At 33.3% G+C, this 17,232-nt stretch overlaps 3 protein-coding genes across 3 annotated transcripts; all 3 read right to left on the bottom strand.

Annotated features, from left to right (window-relative positions):
- Positions 1-5,035: 5,035 nt before the first annotated feature.
- Positions 5,036-5,955, bottom strand: LOC134281988 (uncharacterized). Its single transcript, XM_062764430.1, has one exon. The coding sequence runs from the start codon at positions 5,933-5,935 to the stop codon at positions 5,036-5,038; it is 900 nt and encodes a 299-aa protein (XP_062620414.1). The 5' UTR covers positions 5,936-5,955.
- A 3,713-nt stretch (positions 5,956-9,668) lies between these two features.
- LOC134281987 (uncharacterized) lies at positions 9,669-14,347 on the bottom strand. Its single transcript, XM_062764428.1, has 2 exons — positions 14,266-14,347; positions 9,669-11,970 (listed from the first exon to the last, which is right to left on the bottom strand). Exon 2 carries the CDS (start codon positions 11,936-11,938, stop codon positions 10,256-10,258), a length of 1,683 nt encoding a protein of 560 aa, XP_062620412.1. The 5' UTR covers positions 11,939-11,970; positions 14,266-14,347; the 3' UTR covers positions 9,669-10,255.
- Positions 14,348-15,176: 829 nt separating this feature from the next.
- On the bottom strand, positions 15,177-16,230 carry LOC134281986 (brorin-like). Its single transcript, XM_062764427.1, has 2 exons — positions 15,934-16,230; positions 15,177-15,687 (listed from the first exon to the last, which is right to left on the bottom strand). The coding sequence occupies exons 1-2, from the start codon at positions 16,217-16,219 to the stop codon at positions 15,521-15,523; spliced, it is 453 nt and encodes a 150-aa protein (XP_062620411.1). The 5' UTR covers positions 16,220-16,230; the 3' UTR covers positions 15,177-15,520.
- Between the last annotated feature and the right edge of the window lie 1,002 nt (positions 16,231-17,232).

Below are 17,232 nucleotides of genomic sequence, written 5' to 3'. Positions count from 1 at the left end.
TAACAATTATCTCCTAGACCCTCGCCGAACTTCACACATGATAGAACAAAGACAAATAATTTGTTTTCACACTTCCATGTAACAGTTAATTGGTAGTTGCAATAAAATACATTGTATTATTCAAAAAAATATTTAAATATGTCTTTTCTATAGAGCCATGGCTCTACAATTATTTTAGCTCTCTAAGTCAGAAATAACATCGAACCTATGTCATTTAATTGATATAAATAGATTGCTTAAAAATTTGAACATGTTCAAGGATCTCTTGAAATATTTTACTGTTCTGGAGTTTCTTTTTTTTTTTTTTTGGTAATGCAAAAACTCAATCAAAAAATTAAACTGATACATAATCATGGCAAATTTACTTTCAAAAATTTTAAGTAGTTCGACTGTATAGGTCAGCATTTCCTCTTCTTTTCAGAATGTGTTTTTACTTTTATCAATATGTACGACCATAACATTTGTGTAACGATTAAGCGATTTTAAATAAGTATTTGAATGTGTTCTTTTGTATTTTAATGAATATTGAAGCACTTGCGAATTTGATCGCGAAAATACCGCAAAATATAAGTTCTTCGCTTAAACTCTGCAACACAGTAACATTTCAAATGATGGAGAACCCTGTCTGGGCACAGTAACAAGAGTCCATGATAGTCTTCTTATATGACCATGTCTAAATGATGCTGTAAAAATATGAAGATTGTATAGTTTAGTCCGATGTTGAGGAAAATATTGATAAGTAGGTAAAGTTGAAATATTTTGTGAATGAAAAATATGTATTATCATGGTAATAAGTGCTTAAAAAATCATCAAGACCTAAAATCAAAATTTTTGACAAAGAAGGAGAAAAGTTCATAAATTTTGAAAGAGTTGGCCAGTTTTTAAAAAAGTTTAATTATATAGGTCTAGGGGTTGTGTTTACAAACTCAAGCTGTTGTCATCATCATAGAAATTATAATTCTTTCAAAGAATATGCTAAGTAAGATCGAGTTTTAAATTGTAAAATTACACACGACGATTACATGTTTACCTGTGATTCAACAAGACATTCAGTAGTAAAAAAAGCATGATGTATGAAAATTGAAAAGAAAGTCTTACTTGTAGTATCAATATGGCTTTCTATACTGTCTGACAATCTAATCCTTCTTTCCTGTTGTTGAAAGCTTGAGAGGTCACATGATTTTGATCCAGGTCATGTGATCAAAATAACTGCAATAAGTAAATATATATAGGCTGTTCAGGAATTTATTTAAGCTCCATTGGCGTGTTTGCTATTTTATATAAAGACAGAACAGATAGATGAATAGATAAAATATAAATGGGCATGAATAAAATGCACCAGTCCTTCACTTACATATACGTTATTACGAATGTTAAATAAGCGTATTATTCTGTATTCTACTGCGATTATTGGCTACCTCACAGGAAAGCCGCGGACATTATTCTCCAATAAATCAGGAACGTTAACAAATAATTATCAGATCAGAAACACGTATAAAACCCGTGTAGTTGAAATGTACATTTGACTTAAGAATGAAATGTATTTAAACCACATTGATGTGTCTTCTTTTGCAATTTAAACACTGTATATTACAGAAATTAGCTGATGAATGTAGGTTTCTAAGGCCAAGCGAGGCTGTTTCCCGAACCTCCCTCCGCCACATTTAAACTCCCTGATCTTGGTAATAAAGAGGTAAAGTAGAAAACTGGTGTTGCTATTGTATATTCAAAAAGATTAATCTTTTTAAGCTACAAACAATAAAAGGCTAATTTTAATGCAGCGAAAGCCCAAATTGTCTGCACTGTATTCACAGGTAAACAAACAAATTTACACTTTCGTGTTAAATGGAACAGCGTTAAAGCAGCATGGTGACCTAATTCGATTCTCTTCAGAGAAACAATCAGTCGTATTTTAGGGCTGCTAGTTACATGTAGCAGAATAAAAATAAAGTCCTTGTTTTCGTGAATGATGCAGAATAACCTCCTCGGTCTCGAAATGTTGTTTGAAATATAAAAGCCGAGGCGTTATATCTTTTAAACAACATTTCTCGACATTGGAGGTTATTCTGCAACATTCACGAAAACGCAGGCTTTATTTCTTAATTTGTTTTGCTTAAAAGGGTCCTGATTTGGAATAATATACGTTGTCTATTCTATTTATTCTATTCTATTCTATTCTATTTCGTAGATGCAGTACATTGTTCAGGATGAGGTATGTGTGGAGATCACTGCACTCTTCCAGGAGGTAAGAGTATTCTAGGAATTGTATTGTAAAGAAAGAGACATTTCCTGGCATAATATACCTTGACAGATTACTTGGAGCAAAAATGTGATTTATGCCTTTGACTTTTTAGATTTGTCATGATATCACTACTTGTGAGAGGGTTGCAACTTCATTAGAAGAATCAGAAATCTGGGTCGGACACGTAGACAGAGGAAATCCCAGAGCCCCTAAACAATCGACAGAGGATATGGACATATATTGGACAACACTGAGTGTACATTTAACGTCAAATCGTTCAAACTCGTGTATGTCGCCAATAACAAATACTATCTGTACAAGTGTACAACACTCACCAAGGCAAGAGAGGTAACCATACAGAAAAGAAGTCATGTCTCAGATAATGGCAAGTGATTTGTAGGTCAATATGACCTACTCTCAGGTTCTAATTGGCTTAGAATCATATTGGGTCTAAGAGTGTTTCTAAAATATAGATCATGATTACCTACTTTTAAAACTTTAATTTATCTATAAGCAGAATACTTAGAAGCTTCAAATAGAAATGAATTGTACAGAACAGCGATTGAAGTCCCTTGGGCTTCTTGGTTGTTTTTTTTTTAGTTTTGATAAACAGTATTGCAGGATTTCTATAAAAAGAAATTTCTATGAAATTAATTCAGAACACTCCCTCTCTTACAGTTTATATACAATTTCAATAATACTTAAAACTCAAGTAGAATACGTTTATAGGAAAAACATTTTTATGTAAACTGGTTTTGATTATTAGACCAAGTGGTGTTATCTGAATACTAATAATTTTTCTTTTGGAAATCTGTTCAAAATGAATATACTCCTACGATTCTGGTCCACGTTCAATAATACGTGTTTCATATTAAGAAGCCACTAAGATAAATAATTATATAAACAATCATTTATTGTTGTGTTTTGTGAAAGGTGTTGTCATGGTCAATAAAAATGTAAATTTCTTTTAATTCGTTTTTATGCTTTTTCTCCCGACAGTTTGGATCTGATTAGGCTTTATTACGCAGGTAGTAAAACACATCTTTCTTAATATACGCACCTATTGGCAGAGCTTTGATCTTCACAGAGAATACAATTTATGTTGTTTTATAATTTTATTTTAACTGTTTAACTGTTTTGGTCCATTACATACATTCTAATCATAAACCATCTTTGCGCAAAGTAATCTTTTTTTGTGCTCATTCATTTATTGTCCCCCGCTTTCGCGAAAGCGAGGGGACATTAAATCTCATTCGTCTGTCTGTCCGTCCGTCTGTCCGTCCGTCTGTCAGTCTGTAAGTCTGTCAGCCTGTCCGTCACAAAAAACTTTAACCTTGCCCATAACTTTTGATTTAGTGAAGCTATGACTTTCATATTTCACATGTGTATTCCTTGTGACAAGACCTTTCTTTGGGTACCACCAAATTTAGCCTTTTGACCTTGACATTGGAGTTTGACCCACTTTTACACAAAAATTCCAACATTTTACTTTGGCCATAACTTTTGAGTAGTAGGTACTAGGACTTTCATATTTCACATATATATTGTATGTAGCAAGACCTTTCATTGGATAACAATAACCTTGACCTTTTGACCTTGACCTTGGAGATTTATGCACTAATGAAAAAACTTTAACCTTGACCATATCTTTTGAACGGTGAGGGCTAAGGCATTCATACTTCACAAATGTAATCCTTGTGAGAAGACCTTTCATTGGATAACAACAACCTTGACTTTTTGACCTTGGAGATTTACGTACTTAATATGAAAAAACTTAATCTTGGTCACAACTTTTAAACAGTAGATGCTAGAACTTTTATATTTCACATATGTATTTTTTGTTGCAAGACATTTCATTGGATACAAACAACCTTGACCTTTTGACCTTGACCTTTGAGATTTACGTACTTATGAAAAAACTTTAACATTGACCATAACTTTTGAACGGTGAGGGCTAGGGCTTTCATACTTCACATATGTAATCCTTTTGAGAAGACCTTTCATACGATACCAACAACTTTTACCCTTTGACCTTGACATTGGAGTTTTAACTACTTAAAAAAAAACTTTAACTTTGGTCACAACTTGTGAACGGTAAATACTAGGGCTTTTATATTTCACATATGTATTCTTTGTGGCAAGTCCTTTCATTGGATATCAACAATTTTGACCTTTTGACCTTGACCTTAAAGATTTGCGTACTTATGAAAAAACTTTAACCTTGACCATAGCTTTTGAACAGTAAGGGTTAGGGCTTTCATACTTCACATATGTTATCCTTGTGAGAAAACCTTTCATTGGGTATCAACGACTTTGACCCTTTGATCTTGAATTTGGAGTTGACCTACTTTTAGAAAAAACATTTTACTTTGGCCATAACTTTTCAACGGTCAGGATTAGGGTTTTCATCCTAAAAAATCAACTTCAGTGTTACTTTCTAAATAAATGACATATGATAGTATGTTCATATTACACACAATATGTCATAAAAAATAACATCTCACCCACAAAGACACCGAAAGCGGGGGACCACAATTCTTTGAATTTGCTTGTTTTCATTTAATTCCAGATGTTTTATGTTCAGTGCATAATGTCAAAAAATTTAAAATCATACAGTAAATAAAGTTTTATTTTATAACATTTTAGTAAAAAGGAAATAGAGTAAGATTTGGTCTTAGAATGTATTTACCCACAGTTCGTGTACTGTTCTGTGTATTTTATACATGTTCACATGAAAATATCATTATTTTTTAATTTTGTATATCAGACACATACATTATTGGTGACAAGTATTTACATGTATTTAATTTTCTTCACTTTACCACTCATCTGCTCAGCCACAAACAGGTTGTCTTTGGTGTCAACACATAAACCAAATGGATACTTAAGATCACAGATATCAATATAACGGAGGAACAGTCCATCCTGATCTAGGATATGAATACAGTTGTTGTCACCATCTACTGTCAGGATCTGACTTTGGCTGTCTGTTGTAATGCAAACTGGATCAAATGATTTCTTATTAGCAGAAGGATGACCAGTGTATCTAAATAGGAGTTTTCCTGCCGGATTAACTACAACTACTGCTTTATCTCTATTGTCAGCCACACAGATATCAAGGTTCCTGTTCTCACTGATGCATTTAAGATCACCGGAGGAATAAAGAGGTTTACCATGATCATCAAACTGAATGCTTTGTTTCTCAGTGAATCCAGAGTAACGAACAACCTTTGATTGTTTATCATCATCACTGTCCATGGTAACCAGTAGTTCCCCAGAAGAAGTACTACAAATATTGATAGGTTTCCACCCCTGTAGTCTGATCAGTTCCTCTATCTCTTTACCCTTTACTATGTTTACAGTTCTTGTATCACCATCGGTATGAACTAGATCTCCACTCTTTGTCACTGCAATGTCATATGGTACCTTTCGTGACTTGGTTTGGATTGACTTCAATAGTTCACCTTGGAGGTTGTAGAGTTTCATGATATTGTCGTATCCACCTGTCCAGATTTCTTCATCTCTGAGACAGGTAACACTGTGTAAATAATTATACCGAGTGTCTATAGAGGCGATAAGCTCTGGTTCATCAAGCAGTGATTTAACTTGAGGACAGGATACAGTTTCTGGTGTCTTCATTATGAAACCATGGTTTTCTGTTTTTATGGACAATGATGACAGAGGGCCAAACATTTCATGGGGTTATTTGATGTTGGTTAGATGAGATGATAATTTGATAATGGAACATGTGGAATATAGACTTTAGGAAGTAAATTTCTAAATTCGGAATTCCTTGATTTTAAGCAGAGGCTAGAAATCCTGAGTTTGTACATGTTTGGTACAACGTTGTGTCTTTGGGATAAATCAGAAAGATGCTCCCCTACACAGGCGTTACACAGGGTAATCTGACAAAGTTCACAATGACTCTGCAACACAGGTCACAGAGGAGTGTGTCTTGGGCTGAACCGAGGGTCCATTAGTCTGATAACCAAGTCTAGATTAATATACTGTAAAGAAAAATGTAAATTTTTGTTTAAACTTTATTTTATTTAAATTAGACATCATATATACACAGTAGATAATACATACAGGATTCGGAAACAAGTTGTATCGACTTATATTAATCTGTTTCCTTATTAACTCTAACAAGTTTGAGTTTCTTGTCGAGATTTTTATTTTTTATGCTTTGCATATACATGTACTTAAAATGACAATATCAATGAATAGGTAAAATAAATATTTTGTAGTAAAATATATATATATATATATATAACGAAAAGTGATCCACAAATTGTAGAAATGTTCAATATCAAGAATGAAATTATTGAAAGAAAGTACCTAATCAATAATGTGAAGAAAATGAGTTAATAAAAATAGTTATTATTTGTCAGAGCTGGCCTGCTTTGTATAGTTGATCTTTAACTGTACCAAAAGAAAAGATAACTCTGCATTAACTGTGACCATGTACATTTTTTTTTCAATGGACTGTCAATAAGTATTACACTTCCTTCATGTGACAGACTTCAACCAATCATAAGCCGGAATTCCAAATAAAAATCATTAATGGTAGTGTTAAAGATACAAATGTGATCTAAAATCGACATGCATAAACCACTACATTTGTTGTATTTCATAATCTTAAAAAAGTAAAATCATGAATAATTATATTGCTCCTCATTTTTTAAGGAAGTCCACTTTATAATAAAGATGTTTTTTTCTTTATTCAGATATGAGATACTTTTTATAAAACATGTGATATAAAAATTGAAATAATGTCTAACCTGTAAAATCAATGTGGCTCTTTGGAACTGTCTGACAATCTACTTCCCATTGTTAGTTTCCCAGGTCATGTTATTTAAATGCAGGTCATGTGATTTAAATACCTGTCAATACACAGGCCTTTTAAATAAATATTTAAAGAATTACATTCATGAAATGCTCAAAATAGACATGACAGAAGATAATCTATATGTATAGCTCAATTAAATCCTAAAAAATTAGAATCATGAATTGGAAGTAACTTAAGTGTTAAAAAATTACATCATTTATCTTGAATTACATAATATTTAAAATAATTAAATATTTTCTGAATTTGAGAAAAGATGCTGTTCTTAACCAGCTGGTCAAAGACCGAAATATTTTAATACATGTATAATAAAATCATATTGTACATTACCGGTAATTTAATAAATAAAAAAAAGTTGTTGGTTGTCAAAAATAAATATGAATAAAATTTACTTGCTCCCAAACATACAATGGGTACTGTGGTATCATTTTTATTCGTGGGGGTCAATGTTCGTGGGTAGCCAAAAATCTCCTGGTTCGTGGGGACGTAATTTCGCTGATAACAAATTTTATTTCGTTTTTGTAACGTAAATACATAATAAAACAAATGTTTTACATACGTTCGTGGGGATGTAAATTCGTGGATAAGGGTAACCCACGAAAGCCACCAACATTGGACCCCCACGAACAATGATGATTTCACATTATGTTAAAAAAGAGTATGACTCTATGTTTGTAAATGCTCATAAAAACCCTGACTTGCAATGATATGTATTGTTTATTCTATTCTGTAGATGCAGCACATTGTTCAGGATGAGGTTTGTGTGAAGATCACCGCATTGTTCCAGGAGGAACGCAAGAACGTTAACAACGCTCCAGGGGAAGAGTAGCCACAGAGAAACAGCCGAACAGTGACTATCTGTTACTCACTCAGATCATATTTTACATGTACATGTAACAGGGTTTGCTATTTGCAGAATCAAGATTATTTTCTGTTCATATATTTACGAAGATGTATTTAAAGCATTATCATTAAGTTCTAATGATCACTGGAAAAAAATTCTGATTTATTCTTGGAAATTCAAAACATTACAAGATGTCTCTCTCAATATCTAAATGTCATTATTTGATATGTAATTATTTCACTGTAAATTAATTTTAATCATTTTCATAATGTCTGTTAAGTAATAAATCTTCATTTTGTGAATAGAGACTGGATGTCAATTACAAAATTTCGTTATTACATGTAATACCTGGAACTGTATTTATATGACTTTGATATAACATATGTTCCTCTTATTATTGTAGAACATTGCCTGTAGAAGTCGTTAACCACAACTTTGCATTAAAGGTTGTCAAAATGTAGTTGTGCGTTACATATTAGTTACATATTGCAATGTAATAATTGTATTACTGAAATTTCCAAACTGGTCAAACAAATCGTAGAAGATAATGTTATTATATTTAACATTTATTTCAAATTACATCGTAATACTTTTTTAAATTTCTCTTTTGGTCAAACTGATGCTGCCCTCTCATCTCAACATGGTCATCTACTTTCAATTTGTTGGTCATCTACTTTCATTTTGTTGATCATCTACTTTTACGTTGTTCTATGTTGGTCATCTACTTTTTTACTTCATGTATGTTTAGTGTAGAAAGAAGTGTTTAAAAAGTACGGTAATAAGTCAAAAGGCTTATTTTTTCTACTCTCTCGCTATGCATGCCATGGGAGCTTTTTGTATGTTTTGTACAAACCATGCATAAATGTCTGTTTTGAAGACAATTTGACATTAATTTCTGAGAGAGTACAGTTAACAAAATATTGTTGTATAAACGTAATACTGTAAAATCAGATATTTTTTAATGGGGTAGTTTTTTGTGGTTTGAGGAAAAACCATTGATTCGTGTGAATTTGATTTCGTAGATGTTTAATTGAGTAATTAAATATGTAACATTTTACATTTTGTGGTGGACATGAACTCGTGGGTTTCTTCAAACCACGAAAACAACGAAAATTAAACTACCAGGAAAATTATTAGGACAATTGAATAATTCTTTGTTTTGAATAAAATATTTTAGCATTATTTAAGGTCAAGATCTAGTAAATAACTTTAGACTAATTTTTTATGCTAGATCCATTATGACGTCATAATCAATTTCCACTTTCTTTTTCCCATACTTTACGGCTTTAACAGAATTATGTAGAAAATAGAGTATTTTGAAGACATTCAATTTGAAATCATATGAAAAGTAAACCGAATACCTATATTAAATTTGACATTGATTTAAGAAGAGGCCATGAACATACTAATTACCGTTTTCTGAGAGACTGTAGGCAATTTGGATACATTTCCTTTGTTGAATATGAAAAAAAAACTCCCATATTCATGACTGGTTTTCTTAATTTTTTTTATTGAAAATGACAATTTAAAAGACAGTTTTTCATCTTGTTTGCCTACAAATTATGCCCCGAAACACCTTATTTGACCAAGCTAAAGTTGTAAAGTTGTAAAGCATCTATAAAGGAATTTATTTCTTAAATTTGATAAATCTGTAGGCACCTTTCATTTACTAGATCTTGACCTAAAGATAATATGACTCAGCATTCATAGAATCAAAACCGATAAACTACTGTAAAAGGCATGAATTTTTATTGCATTACTTGGAGAACTGAACACAGTTGGTTAGTAATGGTACAATAATAAAGATTTTCTTGCATTAGTGATCAACAATAGATAAAATCTTTCATAATTAGATGCATGCATTTATAAAACATGACATGTTACTTAATCTATAATGAGGATTTTCCCTTAAATCCATAAGCAGTTTAATGACATTAAATTAAATGAATAAAGACTGGTTTCAATCAGAACACCTCGGGACCCTCTGCACCACATTTGGAATACACTAGGTCTTCATTCGAGTATTTTTCACGATTTGCATTAATCGTATGTGTTCGATTTTTTTTTTTCGCAAGATTAAATGCCAATGCAGTCTTATTCATTGCAGAACTAAAGATATAAAAGATGTTCTAATATTACAGCTCGGAATTTGATGAAACAGAAAGAGAGACCCAAAACAATTTCTAAACGTATTCCCCATACACCTCATACCCTAAGCAATACACATTTTTTATAAATATTACGCTGCTATCACTACTTAATCTAAAATCTACCAGTTAATTCAATTATTGCATGCACACCCCATCAACCTTAACAAAACAAATTATTGTATAGAAAATAGTCCAATAGTTCCAAAGCCACCATAGGACACTATGACGTCATTGGAATCAGGTCTGCGCGCGATGATGTCAGGGTTACAGAGTCCGTCTTCAGACGATAAAACTGCTGCCTTAAGAGCGCCATCTTTTGTCAGTAAACGAACTTTTTCACTGAACTGGTCGCACACTAAAATATTGTTGCCAATAGAGACGATGCCACGTGAACCACCGGGAATTGAAGTATCCCACAATGCCTCACCTTGAAAGTTGACACAGACGACCCGGCTCGGTGCTGATTCTGAGATGAAAACCCGACCTACTGATTTGTCAAACTCAATGGAGGATGACAGTTTTAATGGAAGTTCTGACACAACAGGTGGATAAATTGCTAACTGCTCTCTTCCGTTTTCGTCGATAATTCGAATCGTACTTTCTTCCGGTTCTGAAATATCACATGTCACGGCAAACCAGCTTTGGTCGGAGGCGATACCATGCGCCATTCCATTTACAGTAACATATTTTGCAGTTCTGTTCATTCCGAATTTCCCTACATTATAAAAATGAATTTCATTAAGGCACGTAACTGCAATTTCATCATGTGATGTAATTGTCATTCCACAACAGTCAAATGGGACCTCAATGCTTGCCACTATCTTGAAATTTTTGTCGAATCGTTTGATACACTCATTGTTTAGGTCTAAACAAATGACGTCACCACTTTTGACGTACGCTAATCCACCTACCCATGGAGTTGTGACGTCAGAGTCAATAGAACACATGAAGAATCGACCAACCCCATCGAACACACTTGCTTCCAATTGTTCCTCTGAAATGTCTTCACCATTTGCGTTTCCGTTTTCAACGGTTATGATTTGACCATTACAAACGTTATTTAAATCATTGTCAGAAGACTCGGGTCTTATGTGTTCTGGAGTATTGTCGTTTCCGTTTTGCGTTTCTGCTACCGAATCATTATCAGAAATCTCATTAGAACTTGAAGAAATCCGGATGTTAACATTTTGTTCTGCTTGACTTAGTTCAATATTCAGATCAGTCTTTGGTTTCTCTCCTTGCCCGATTGTCCTGTCAGCATTGGATTTCGGTTGACTTAACGTTCCGGTATTTAGACTAGCCCTTGGTTTCTTTCCTTTTTCGTTTTTCCTGCCAAAATTTGGCTCCGGTTGACGTAAAGTTCCTGTATTCACATCAGTCTCTTTTTCATTGCTGTTCTTTCCACCGACGTTTGGTTCTGGTGGATTTAACGTTCTGGTTTTCAAATCAGCCTCTTTTTCGCTGTCGTTCTTCCAGGTAACGTTTGGTTCTGGTGAACTTAACGTTGTGGTGTTCACATCAGCTTCTGATTTCTCACCTTCATAGTTCTTGCTGCCATTTTCTGTTTCCTTCGTCAAAGAATTACTTAAACTTTTATGTTTTGTGGCACCATTTTCGTTTCGATTGCCCTTCTTCTCAGAATTGACTTGTCCCGAGCTAACAGTTTTAGGTTTTGCCGTAACTGACAAAGAAATTGGTTTCACACTGTCTTTCTGAGGTCTGGTGGGGACAGTCTTAGGGCGAATCCTCTTCTGTTGATTTGTGTTTGATATACTTTTTGTTGGCAGGTCGAATTCTGTTTTAGCGGTGAGACTTTGAGGTTTGGCCTTCTGGGCTGATCTGAATCTGGATGACATTTTTGTGCCACGGTCCAAAGGCAAAGAACATACTGCAATGTAAAAGACCGTTTGGTAAAAATACATTACTATAATGACGTTTTGAACAAGTGCATGTACTAGAGTACTTATTGAATAATAACAACTTTATATACACATTTTTTTCAAGCGAGTTGTGCAATATATGAAACTTCATATATCCATGATTTTTAAAAATATATTATGAACATATAACACAAGTATAAAACAAGATGTGTTTGTGAAATATATTACCAAAAAAAAAAACAATTGTCAAATACATACAGAAACAAATAGAAAAATCATGCTGGACACTAAATGTACAAGGTATTTGTCACATGTATACATTCAGTAACAAACATGTAGAAAAGTCAGATCATTACCTTGTTAGAATTTGAAAGAACTTAATTATATTCTTATTTTGCATTTTATGGTTCAAATGTTGTGGCAATTAAACAGATATTTTTACGCTATAGGTTAAGTAATGGTCACAAGGTCACTGCCTTGGAGTCATTGAAAGTGCTTAATTTGTGAATGCATACCAAAGTATTATCTATAATTATGGCGATGGTTAAAGTTGACAACAGACAGACAAACAGATAAACATACAAACAGCTATACTTCTAAAAAATTCAGCACAAATTTTTAAATTGATTTATTGTTTTATTATTTGGTTTTAAATATTAAAATTTAATTAAAAAGCACTTCTAAGTGGAATCACATTATTCATTTAAAACATAAAGAATTATTTAAACATACAAAAACTTACTAGTTCTATATTTTCATTGGAATTTTTTTAGAGGAATTAGTTTTAATTAAATTATTGAAAATTCCCAAAAGACATAAGATTCACGGGAATTCTTTTCTTACAAATTATACATAAAACCAACAGAGGTTTATTTTCATTGGAAATTTCCTTTTGTCTTTAAGGGATAAATTCGAGGTTTCGAATGTGCTGATGAAATGAACATAGAAATTTAAAATTAATATGAAAAAATAAGATTTTTTTTATACAGAGGCATGTCACACCCAACAAGACACACACCCTCCCCCAAGTGTCTGTTCAAAGACATATTTTAGACAGAAATTGGATCCGCCTTCATGTTTGAATTCCTACAATGTCTTGCATGTCAGATTGTAGCAGAATATAGATCTCATTCTGTATGGGTGACAAATGCACTGAGTCTACCTTATACAGTAGATAATAAATTGTTTGATATGTAGGTATTTAAACTATTTATTCAAAGCATAATCAGAGATCAAAAGCTCTAGAATGCTAAGACATCAAGATCAATATCTGTCATTTAATACTTGAACCTTGCGTCCGACTTCAAGGACCAAAGGTTATAATTACCTGAGATAATGACAGGTACCTGATTGAGTGCTGCCAAAGATGTTTTGTTAAGGATAGAAAACTTATCCTATCTGTTTTGTGAATTACTGCACGCGACCTGTTGATTTAAAAACATTGCTACAATGTTTTTAAAAAATTCTTATCTACCTAGCTTCCACTAAATTGTTGTCTACCGAGCCTTCCTATAATTATCCCCAACCACTCAGTACCGTGTCGGTCCGTCGGAGGATTCAGTTATTCTAGTGGAAACTCTTTTTAGCTTTATTTGATTTATACATATCAACGAAACCAAGAAAAAAATATAAAATGGTATTAATGTATTGGTCGGTAGAAAAGACCCCCCTCGCTCCTCTCTTTTCCATTCCCGCCTCTCTCTCTCTCTCTTTCTCTCTCTCCAAATGCCTACTTTCCACTTTCTTTTGATTTTTGTATTATTTTACTTTTAATTCCTTTCTTTTGTATATTACTTGTAAAAAAAAAAACTTGATTGAGGTTTTTAATTTATAATTTGGGTAAATAAAAAAAAAAAGCTTATTTTTTTGTTATTTATGGATTTAAAAAAAGAAACGAAGTTATAATAGTAAAGGAGGAATTAATTGCTGTTAAAATTGCTTTGAATGCATTTAAACAAAATTATTCAAGGTTGTATTAAATGCTGTCCCATTCAAATATATATTAAAGTAAAATTTCTTTACAAACCTTTAATCTTGTTTAAACTTATTAATTCAATATCAATGTCTCTGTAAAATCCCCTTTGTTAAATTTCTCCCTGTATTTTGTTATGTACAGGTAACTTTAAAATTGCTTTAAACAGACTTATATCAACTTTTCAATATATCGATTGTCAAAAAGAGTGCTGTATGAAATTTAATAAAGCATTATTAACTGAAATCACGCCCCTCGAATAGAATGCATGCTTTGATTTCCAATGATTATGAAGTTCTTTTGTTAATAAAGAAAAGTAATCTCGCCTTACCTTTCTAAGTCTTGGATCTTTGCCACGATATTTACACGTACAATGTCGCGGATTGTTTACATTGTATCCATGCACAAACAATACATTATAAAGACCGGAATATCGGCGGTTTTAGTTCCGGAAAAAGAACAGGTGCTCGATAAGTATAGAGCCCATATTATCTGTACAATTTTTTTTTAAATATGTTACAAAAATATTTATTGATATACCGAAATTGGAATGAATAGCAGGCATGAATGTCTGTAACCATTCTCTCTACATTACAATTTGAGGTATATATACACATGATACATGTATTTTAGGATTACCTTTTAATGAACAGAAGGTAAAATAAAATAAATCTTCAATTTTTGTTAGAGTGAAACCAAGATCAAAAACTATTACTAAGGACAGACTTAAGTCGAACATTCAAATCAAAATAACTTGAAAATAATTTTGATGAGAAAACTAATATTTTAATTACAATATGTTAAAATTGGAATATTATACAAACCTACAAATTCTTGGTAACGTATTACCTATAAATTGCAAGCTATTCAAAACTTAAGCGTCGGAACCGGGGGTGGGGGTCTAGTGGGGCTAAGCAAAGATAGACATTAGGCATTGAAAATTGGGGATTACCCCTTTTTGTTGGTTTAGCCCCCCCCCTTTTCAATTAGCCCACCACTTTCAATTTGATTCCGACGCCTATGCAAAATCAAAAATTTTGACTTAAGTCTGTTCTCAGTTTATGGTTCTAGGCCAGAGAGAGAGATAGAGAGAGAGAGAGAGAGAGAGAGAGAGAGAGAGAGATTAAATTTGACCATTTTATTTTAAGAGAAAGGCTATGTCAAGGTCATTAGCTTTTTCCTTTATTTTAAGAATAAATTACCGTTATCACTGTTGCCAATTACTGCACCTTCGAATTCTCTATGTGGCGACAGTCAGATGAAATATTTTTTCTACCTGTCCTCTAACGGCTTTCGTAAATAAAAAGTGGTCATGTTCCAATTTAGTTACTCATCTCCGGTAAATTCAAAATAAAAACGCAGCTATCAAGGAGAGGCAGACAAAGAGGACCATTAACATACATTGTACATATCCGTTAGAACAATTTTCTGGTTGTCTGACAGAGTATAAGGACAAGCAAATACGATATGTCTTGGGATTCTATGGAAACTTTATCTTAATTCGTGTTCAAAACGTTTTCCGTTTTTTGTACATTATGAGTGTTCATCAAAGGAACGATAAAACAATGATGTTCTGTACAAAAGATTTAATAATATCCCACGACTTCTGGAACAATTTTGGTAGGGTGAACTGGGTTACAGACGGCAGTTTCGTTTGGTTCCCGTCCCAGGCAGTGACATACCAAGTTCTGATCCACATGGTATTTCTTTCCGTACTGCATAAACGACCCGTCTGGGGCTGTACAGTTGTAACCTTATAAGAAAAAAAAATTAAAAAAGGTCTTTTACAAATTTTTAAAGGATCTCCAATAAATAAATGATTGCTTAATTAAAGCATGTCTGTAAAATGATTTTAATCACAGGTGTGTTAAGGGGCGCGGTTATACTAACATAGCCGTTTTAAGGTAACCCCGCCTCTCCCGCCTACTTGGTTCCAGCACCAATGAAAATGAATCAATTTCATAAATTTTATGAGTTTGAAATTTATTTCAAAATTTACCATATGCGCATTTAGGGCAACAGTCGTCTGGGTGTTCCCTATAAAGATCCTTGCAAAAGTAATAAATAGAAGGATTACAGTCTCCAAACAAACAATAGGATTGCCCATTTGCAGAACAGACACACTTTACGCAAGGCGACGGCTTGAAGCCCCCTGGTGGATAAATCTCGCCCTGATAAACGCAGTATCCTTTTGTTGTTGGCGTTATGTACGTTGGAATCAGCAATGTTAAATCCATCTTGACCAAAGCCGGACAAAATATTGTCACTATGAAAAGAGAAATCATTTTTAAAGACAACGACATTATATACAACATGATAAGAGGGACAATGCTATTCCTGGAACACGTGATTTTTATTTCCTGTTCTTAATACATGCATTTGATAAAGGAATGTTTGTATTGATTGTGGAAGTCTCACACGTTAAAAATAAAATCTAGAATTGTTGAAACACATAATATATTTCAATATCATAATTTTTCATAAAAATACAAGGAAAATGTTGCAGTGTGCCCCCATGCAGTCAATCTGATTAAAGCATATGAGTGTATGCATCATTTCTGGTCAAGGTACGCAATGATAACTCCCCCCCCCCCCCCTTTCGCACGCTCCAAAAAAAAAATGGCATGGTTTTTGTCTTTGATTTCGGAAAGATTCTATGTATTAAATGTGATGAAGATAAATTCTATGAAAGTCAGATTAACTTTCCCTCATTGGTACGAGGGGTGATCATAAAGTTCGCAAACTAATTAAATAACTTTTGAAATATTTTTCAAAGTGAGATTTTTAGTTTATTCTTTTTCAAAGTAGGCCCCTCTAGCTTTTATGCACTTTTCCCATCGGTCTGCCCATGCGCGAAATACGTGATCCAAGCCATCACTTGACATGACCCTTAGCACCTTGTTCACAGCAGTACCAAGATCTTCCCGCGACTCATATTTTTCTCCCCGTAGATTATCTTTCAAAACTGGAAATAGCCAGAAGTCACAAATTGCCAAATCTGGGCTGTAGGGGGATGAATTAGGTTTTCTATACCCAGTGTTTCCATGGTGTCCATCACAACCCGACTTTTATGGCTAGGTGCGTTATCATGGTGCAGAATGAATCCAGATCTTAGGATGATTTTACCCTTACTTTGGACTTTCAGTAGGGCGTGACTTTTCTCGGCGCTACGTAAAAGCGAATACTAGTAGATTCTCATTGGTAACGAAATTAATAACATCAGGAACTTTAAATTGTTGTTGATAACGATGAGACCACTATAATTATGCCCCACTTCTGTGTCGTGAGAGAACTTTTA

The sequence above is a fragment of the Saccostrea cucullata genome, unplaced genomic scaffold (genome assembly GCF_032062105.1).
Source record: "Saccostrea cucullata isolate Sc308-1 unplaced genomic scaffold, CSIRO_AGI_Scuc_v1 ctg1876, whole genome shotgun sequence".
Classification (NCBI taxonomy): domain Eukaryota; kingdom Metazoa; phylum Mollusca; class Bivalvia; order Ostreida; family Ostreidae; genus Saccostrea; species Saccostrea cuccullata.
The sequence above is the reverse complement of the archived record's forward strand: the minus strand, read 5'-3'. Positions and strand labels throughout refer to the sequence as shown.

Excerpts from the sequence above, each read along its gene's own strand:
- LOC134281988 (XM_062764430.1), bottom strand. The coding sequence starts at position 5,935 with ATGTTTGGCCCTCTGTCATCATTGTCCATAAAAACAGAAAACCATGGT.
- LOC134281987 (XM_062764428.1), bottom strand. The coding sequence starts at position 11,938 with ATGTCATCCAGATTCAGATCAGCCCAGAAGGCCAAACCTCAAAGTCTC.
- LOC134281986 (XM_062764427.1), bottom strand. The coding sequence starts at position 16,219 with ATGATTTCTCTTTTCATAGTGACAATATTTTGTCCGGCTTTGGTCAAG. Across the intron at positions 15,688-15,933 it reads TTGCCCTAAATGCGCATATG|GTTACAACTGTACAGCCCCA; the intron begins GTAAATTTTGAA and ends TTTTCTTATAAG.